At 42.7% G+C, this 8,087-nt stretch overlaps 1 protein-coding gene across 2 annotated transcripts in view; it reads left to right on the top strand.

Moving 5' to 3' along the window:
• Positions 1 to 233: 233 nt before the first annotated feature.
• The window catches only part of RBMS2 (RNA binding motif single stranded interacting protein 2), a 55,927-nt gene continuing 48,073 nt past the window's right edge, over positions 234 to 8,087 (top strand). For both annotated transcript variants that reach the window (XM_040983524.1, XM_040983521.1), the window contains exon 1: positions 234 to 311. In XM_040983524.1, the coding sequence (XP_040839458.1) occupies positions 246 to 311 (66 nt within the window). In that variant the 5' untranslated portion in view covers positions 234 to 245. The remainder of the gene's footprint in view (positions 312 to 8,087) is intronic.

Here is an 8,087-nt window from a genome sequence, read left to right as displayed (position 1 = left end):
CTCTAGGTTAACTTCTCCCAGTGACGTAGAGAAGCAGCCCTAGCTCATTCTCCACCCGCAGGCGTGCCCCTCCACCCCCATCTCTCCCTCCTGCTCTTTTCTCCCCCTTTCTCCTCCCCCTTCCTCCTCCCCCTCCCTCCCTCCTTCCTTCCCTCCCTCCCTCTTTCCCTCTCCCCGGGGGCCCCCCCACCCCTCCCTCGCCTTCTCCCTCTTCTCTGTCTCAGCTCTCTAACATTAAAGAGAAAATGCTGCTATCAGTGACTGCTAGGCCTGGGATTTCGACTTTTGGCTATAACAAGAACAACAAGAAGGTAGGGAAAAGCGCTTTTTTGGACTCTGGCTACTTCCTTTCCTGGGGATCTGGGAGTGCCCTTGGTCTTACCGTTCTGCTCCAAGAAAAGAACCGGATTCTCACTCTGTCTCAGTGCCTCTCCCTCCTGCCCCACTTCTTGTGGTGCCTTTTCTCACCTGGTTCTGGACTGACTGGAGTTTACCCTGGGTTTGTGAGGCCTGAGAAGAGATGAGGATGAAAAACAAGTGTAGTTTGCAAGTTTGTTTCCTTGTGAGATGAAGTTAGTTGTTGGACTTTTCTGCTGATGATGTCCTCATCTCCAGAGGAATAATTTGTCATCTCTGACCCTGTCCCCATTCCACACCTCCCTCACACAAGGTTTTTTTGTTTGTTTAAATTTTTTTTATTAGTATACCATTCCCCTCCACTCCACCCTCCCCCAGCACCAGCATTATCAGATAGCTGAGATCACAGATTGGTGAGTGAAATCACAAAAGCTCACCCAGTCGGGCACGCTCTCCAAAACTGGAGCCCCTACACCATCTAGCCTGTAGAGGAGCCGCCTTCCGAGACACATACCTTGGGATTACAGCAGAAAGGTCTTGGGCTCTCTCCCGTCTTATTCTTGAGCTGATCCTGGAGGCTCTGCAGATAGCCAGGCTCAGCGGGGCTCTTGGAGTCTTATGATTAATCCATGGCTGCTAGTCAGCTGTGCTGCTATGCACATGGGCAGGCTGGGAGGGATGGACAGTTTTGCCCACGTCCACCTCGGAGTTTCCTTGGCAGTGCCTTGGCATCCCAGGGTGCATGGTGCTGCAGCAGGAGGACCCCCGTTAGCCTCTCTCTCAGCATTGTAGCTGTTCTTGAAAGACAAAAAAAAAAGTGCCATAAACATTTAGGAATCTCTTGCCCATTTAAAGGAATGTTGGAAAGTAGGGAAGATTCCTGCAACTCTCTTACTAACCTAAAGAGACTACTTACTTCAGGTCGATCTAAGCACAGTGGCTGGTCAAGGCAGTGGATGGCTGTTTAGACCCAGGGCACTTAGTTTGTGAGTGTATGTTTGTTGTTCGTCCTGCTTATATCCTTAATAAATATGGGTCTGTACAAACTTGATTATCGGTGTATATATGTATGTTCATGTGCCCCTATCAAATGTGTGTGTGTGTATATATATATACACATGCACATATAATACTTTATTTACATATATAGATATCTGAAAGGGGAATGTTTTCATCTGTCTATATAAATCTATAACTTTAATGGCTGTGTCTATAAATCTTTATACTTTAGAAAAGTTTCCTTCTTGAATTTTTTTTCCCTCCAAGTTTTCGAGGTTATCCTTAACCCGTTAAAATAAAATTGGGTTTTCTAAATTATTTTTTTCTAATGGCGATTTTATATATTTGAATGCTTCTAAAACTCTTCTCTCAGCTTTTGACTCCCTTTCTGTCTTTGCAATATAGGAAGCATTTAACCAGCTCCTAAATCTGATATAGTCTAGGAGACAAGAAGATAGGTTACAAGCTTGGGTTCAAATCTCAGAACCCTTCCTGACACTGTGTGACATTTGGGAAGTGATTCAGAAAACATAACTGATTCTGATGTACCTGTCAGGAATTGTTAGGGTTTTTAGGTCATTGTGATGGTAGCTGGGATTCAGTGTGTGTGATTCAATGTGTGTGCTTTCCTGGGAGACTGTGTGTGTGAGTGACTAGGTGCTTGGGAACTTTGACATGTGTTTAGCTGAAGTGTTCCTGCAATGCTGTTTATTTTGTTGCTGACATGAAGTGTTTAGTACCTTTGTTTCCCTGGGGGAGGGTGTTTTGCATGCATGTGCTCATGGCATTTGTATATTTTAATACCCAAAGTTAAATTTTTAAAAGAATTTTAATTTTTCTGGTAATAAACTTAAGACATATTCACTTTTTTTTAAAAACTAGGCATCCTGAAATATATAACATAGACTTACCTTTGTTAGTCATGCCTACTCTCAAAAAAAGAAAAAAAAAAAAAACTCTGGGAGCAGTTTGGTATATGTACCTTTCCAGACTTTTTTAGGACAGAATCTCAATTTTGACATTGGCTTATTTGCCATTTCTGTTAGGTTATCAGCTTCTCAGGTAGGACAAATCTGTGTAATAAAGTTCTTAGAGCTGTCCAGAATGCCTTTTTTAAATCTTTTTATTTTTTAAGTATTTATTGATTGATTACTTTTTCTTGGAAAGGCAAATTTAGAGAGAGAAGGAGAGACAGAATGATCTTCCATCCAGTGGTTCACTCCCCAAATGGCCACAAAGGCCAGAAGTAGGCTAGCCTAAAGCCAGGAGCCAGGAACTTGTTCTGGGACTCCCACACAGGTGCATGTTCACAAGGGCTTGGACCATCTTCTGCTGCTTTCCCAGGCCATAAGCAGGTAGCTGGATGGGGAGTAGAGCAGCTAGGACATGAACTGGCATTCATATGGAATGCTGGCCTGTTGAGCCACAATGCCGGCCCCTAAACTTCTTAAAAACACGAATTATAAATTTCTCTTGCTTTCTTTGTCTAGAGCGCAGATAACAACATGATTTACTTTTGACTGTAGTCATCACCTCTGTTTTATGGATAAAAAAAATATTAGCTAATGTCCTTAATTTGAAAAACTGTTCACCATCACTATGATATGCTTATTTTCAAGTGTGTTACTTTTAATTGATTTTTAAAGTAGGATTGTTTTATTTTGAAATGTACTCGCACATTTCACTTATCAAGAGAATTGTTTTTGAGAAACTTCTGACCATCATAGTTTTCTTACTCTTTGTTTTGGCTGGTGGTATACACAGGAACACAGTCAACAAATGTATAATGCCCAACAAAGGCAGATCCCTTCTCACGATGCCGTGTTACATGCTCATTCGTTTCTTTGGAATTAGCACAGTTACATCAGGGGACAATGTGGATTCCAAAAAGGGGATTCTGTGAGATAACTTAATGTAGTGATATTCAATGACTCATTGGAGACAAGGCTGAAGTCAAAAGATCAGTGTTAAGGTGTCAGCACTGTTTCTTCAATATCTGAAGGAGTCACCTCAGCAGAGGGATTTGAATATAGGTGAGATTGAAAGAGGAAATGTTTGGGACTAAAGGAATTTCATACTTGTAAAGGGCCTAACCACCCCTTCTCTGACATCATCTCCCTGGCATGTGTTATTATAATTTAACTCCTCATAGCATCAACAGCCATTTCCTTTGGGGAAAAAAGGTGTAGGGGGCTGCATTTAACTTGGGATAATTTGCCTTTTTCACGTATCTTGTGTAAAGTTGTTCTTGATGTTAGCACATTGAAGATTGATGGGGGAGGTTGGAGGCAGTGAGGAAAGTCAGACTGACTGGTGGGTCTAACTAGATCTTTGCTTTTTGGGCAGCTTGAGTTACCAGAGTGCCACAAGTATTTCCTCAGAGGAGAAAGTAGAAAGCAGCATTATATCCACTTGTAATTTTGACAGGGAGAAAGGATTTTCTCTGTGTGTGTATGTTTACTACATTTCTATCTAGTTTACATCCAGAGAAATTTAATACAACTGTGAACTTCTGGGCCTCACATCTCTTGAATGGGGCAGCTGTTATCTCTGTTACCAGCAATAACTGAGATGGTTCAATTTTAGTGGTACTGTCTTTTCATTAATCACTCCCTTCTACTTTGAGCACTGCTAGCTTAATTTATGCCCTCATTACCCACTGTCTTTACTACTATGATGAACATGCCTTGTGATCTCTCTGCCTCTCATTATGTTCCTACTCCCTGCTCTTTTACCTCCAGTTAAATTTATGCTTACTGCCAGGACATTTTTCTAATAGTTCATATCTAGTGCTAAGTGTTTATTTATTTTTAAGATGTTTATTTATTTGAAAGGCAGAGTTACAGAGAAAGAGAGGGAGAGACATAGATCTTCCATCTGCTGATTTACTCCTCAAATAGCCACAATGACTAGGACTGGACTAGGCCAAACCAGGAACTTCTTCCAGGTCTCCCGTGTGGGTGGCAGAGGCCTAAGCACTTGGACTATCTTCTACTGCCTTCCCAGGTCATTAACAGGGAGCTGGATTTGAAGTGAAGCTGCCAGACATGAACCAGGACCCATGTGGGGTATGCCTGACATGAATGGGTTGCCAACATCGCAGGTCGTGGCTTAATTCACTAGGCCACAACACTGGTCCCTAAGGATTTATTCCATAAATAACCTTAATAGCTATGTATGACCCACTGAAAAACAAATTTTTAATTCTTTTTTCTAGTACCTACTATCTATTTAGGCTCTGCTTGTTTCACAACTCAGTCCTTCCTCTCCTTAGTTGTCTTGCATGTCCTCAGCTAAGCTGACAGTGTTACTGCAGTTCTCTGGATATCCTCTTTCATTATTGCCTTACGCTTCTCAGACTGTAAAAAATGTTCAGTAAAACAGAAATGTAGACAAGAAATAGTAAATAGTACAAGGTAAAGATAGAATAGAATAAGAGGTCAATTAGAATGAAAATTCAAGTGTGCAAACCCTAAATTATATGCTAGGCGATAAGGACTAGAGTAGCTATTGAATTTGTTAGTGAACAGGTGGCTGATAATTTTGACAAGCCATACCAGAGGCATAGGGGGCCAAGGTAATACTGGAATGAGTCGATAAGTGAAAGAAGACTAAGAAATATAGATAATGTGTATACATTAACTGTCTTTTTCTTTTTTAGGATTTATTGTATTTTTATTTAAAAGGCATAGTTAGAACAAAGGAGAGAGAGGGCTTCCATGTTCTGTTTCATTCCCCAGTGGCCACAACAGTTGGATCTGAGCTGATCCAAAGCCAAGAGCCAATAGCTTCTTCCAGGTCTCCCACATCGGTGCTGGGACCCAAAGAATTGGCCCATCCTCCACTGGTTTTCCAGGCTGTAAGCAGGGAGAAGGTTGGGAAGTGGAGCGGCTGGGGCTCAAACAGGTGCCCGTATGGGATGCCAGCATCAGCATCACAAGCAGTGGCTTTACTTGCTGCAACAAAACACTAGCTGCTAGACTAACTTTCTGAAAGGGTTGGCTAAGAGGGAGACCAGAACGAAGTAACTAGGCAAAAAAAAAAAAAAAAAAAATCTAAGGAAATATTTCATCAAAAGATCCACAAATGGCTGTGGAAAGACACTCAGTATCATAGCTGTTAGAATGGCTGTCATCAAAAAGGTGGCAGTGTGAATTTATGGGAGATATCAGACACTACTACTGGGTATGCAAACTGGTATAGCTGATTTAGGAAAACAGTTTGACATTTCCTAAAGATTAAACACTGATTCAGGAATTCTGTTCAAGAAAAATGAAAACATATCCACACAAAAAATCTACATACAAATGTTCATAGTAGCCCAGGTAACCCAAGTATCCATAACTTGTGAATAGATAAATAAAATACAATGTACACTAATCTAGTAAGATATTCAGTAATATTAAAGATTTATTTTTTTATTTATTATTTTTTTATTGGAAAGGCGGATATACAGAGAGGAGAGACAGAGAGGAAGATCTTCCGTCCAATGATTCACTTCCCAAGTGAGCGTAACGGCCAACGCTATGCCGATCTGAAGCCAGGAGACTCTTCCAGGTCTCCCACGTGGGTGCAGGGTCCCAAAGCTTTGGGCGGTCCTCGACTGCCTTCCCGGGCCACAGGCAGGGAGCTGGAAGGGAAGCGGGGCTGCTGGGATTAGAACCGGCGCCCATATGGGATCCCAGGCATGCAAGGCAAGGACCTTAACCATTGCACCACTGCGCTGGGCCCAGATATTCAGTAATATTAAAAAAAAAAAAAATGAAAGGCCTGGCACAGTAGCCTAGCAGCTGAAGTCCTCGCTTTGCACATAACAGGATCCCATAGGGTGCTGGTTCATGTCCTGGCGTCCCTGCTTCTCATCTAGCTCTCTACTTATAGCTTGGAAAAACAGTCAAGGACGGCCCAAATCCTCAGATATACAGACAGGAGGAGAGACAGAGAGGAAAGCGGAGCCCATATGGAATCTCGGCACATTCAAGGCAAGGACTTTTAGCCGCTAGGCTACCATGCCTGGCCCTATAACATTTACTTTCCAAGAAATGAATAATCTGGGGCCTGATGTGGTGGCCTAGTGGCTAAAGTCCTCGCTTTGCATGCACAGGGATCCCATTTGGGCACCGATCTGTGTCCCCAGCCCCACTTCCCATCCAGCTCCCTGCTTATGGCCTGGGAAAGAAGTCGAGGACGGCCCAAAGCCTTGGGACCCTGCACCCGTGTGGGAGATGTGGAAGAGGCTCCTGGCTCCTGGCTTTGGATTGGCTCAGCTCCAACCACTGCAACAGCTTGGGGAGTGAATCATTGGACAGAAGATCTTCCTCTCTGTCTCTCCTCCTCTCTGTATATTTGCCTTTTCAATAATAATAATAAAATAAATCTTTTAAAAAAAGAAAAGAAATTGGGACCGGCACTATAGTGTAGTCGTTAAAGTCCTCACCTTGCAAGCACTAGGATCTCATATCGTTGCCGGTTCTAATCCCGGTGACCTTGCTTCCCATCCAGCTCCCTGCTTGTGGCCTGGGAAAGCAGTTGAGAACGGGCCCAAAGCCTTGGGACGCTGCACCCATGTGGGAGACCTAGAAGAGCTCCTGGCTCCTGGCTTCAGATTGGCTCAGTTCCAGCTATTGCGGGCACTCGGGAAGTGAGTCATTGGGCGGAAGATCTTCCTCTCTGTCTCTGTTTCTCTCTGTATATCTTCCTTTCCAGTAAAAATTTTTAAAAAATGAAAGAGAAATAATCTTCAAAAAGCAACTTTATGCTATTGAAATAAATCAATCGTAAAAGACCACCTATTATCTGGTTCCATTTACGTACTTAGTATAGTAACATCTATAGAAACAAACAGTAGGTTAGTGATTGCACAGGGCTGGGAGGAAATGAGGGATTATTATGCGATACATGTTCAGTTGCTTTTGGGGTAATGACAATATTCTGGAATTGATTGTGGTTATTATTGCACAACTCTGCAATCTAAATACCATTGGATTTTTATTTACTTTTTAAAAAAGATTTATTTATTTGTCTTTTTAATTACAAAGTCAGATATACAGAGAGGAGGAGAGACAGAGAGGAAGATCTTCTGTCCAATGATTCACTCCCCAAGTGACCGCAATGGCCAGTTCTGAGCCGATCCAAAGCCAGGAGCCAGGAGCTTCTTCTGAGTCTCTCATGTGGGTGCAGGGTCCCAAGGCTTTGGGCCTTTCCCAGGCCAAATGCAGGGAGCTGAATGGGAAGTGGGACTGCTGAGATTAGAGCCGGCACTCAAATGGGATCCTGGCATGTTCAAGACAAGGACTTTAGCTGCTAGACTACTGCGCCAGGCTCTGAATTTTTATTTGCTTTTTAAGATTTGTGGGTCAGCATTGTAACATAGTAGGTAGAGCCATCGCCTAAACTGGCAATTTATATGGGTGTTGGTTTGAGTCCCAGCTGCTCCATTTCTGATCCATTTCCTTGCTAATGGCCTGGGAAAGGCATCAGAAGATGGCCCAAGTGTTGGATCTCTGCACCCATGAGGGAGACCTGGATGAGGTTTTTGGCACCTGGTTTGAGCCTAGTTTTGGCCTGGCTATTGCAATAATTTGTACAGCAAACCAGCAGTAGAAGATCTCTCTGTGTACCCCTCTCTCCATAGCTCTTTCAATTAAGTAAATAGAGCTTTAAAAATAAAAAATAAAAATTAAATATTCTTTTGAAAGGTAGCCTGAGAGAGCTCTTCCATGGGTTGGTTT

This window comes from Ochotona curzoniae, unplaced genomic scaffold (genome assembly GCF_017591425.1).
Source record: "Ochotona curzoniae isolate NIBS_2020 unplaced genomic scaffold, NIBS_Ocur_1.0 contig_1014, whole genome shotgun sequence".
In the NCBI taxonomy this organism is placed as follows: domain Eukaryota; kingdom Metazoa; phylum Chordata; class Mammalia; order Lagomorpha; family Ochotonidae; genus Ochotona; species Ochotona curzoniae.
This window is presented reverse-complemented; position numbering and strand designations above follow the sequence as displayed.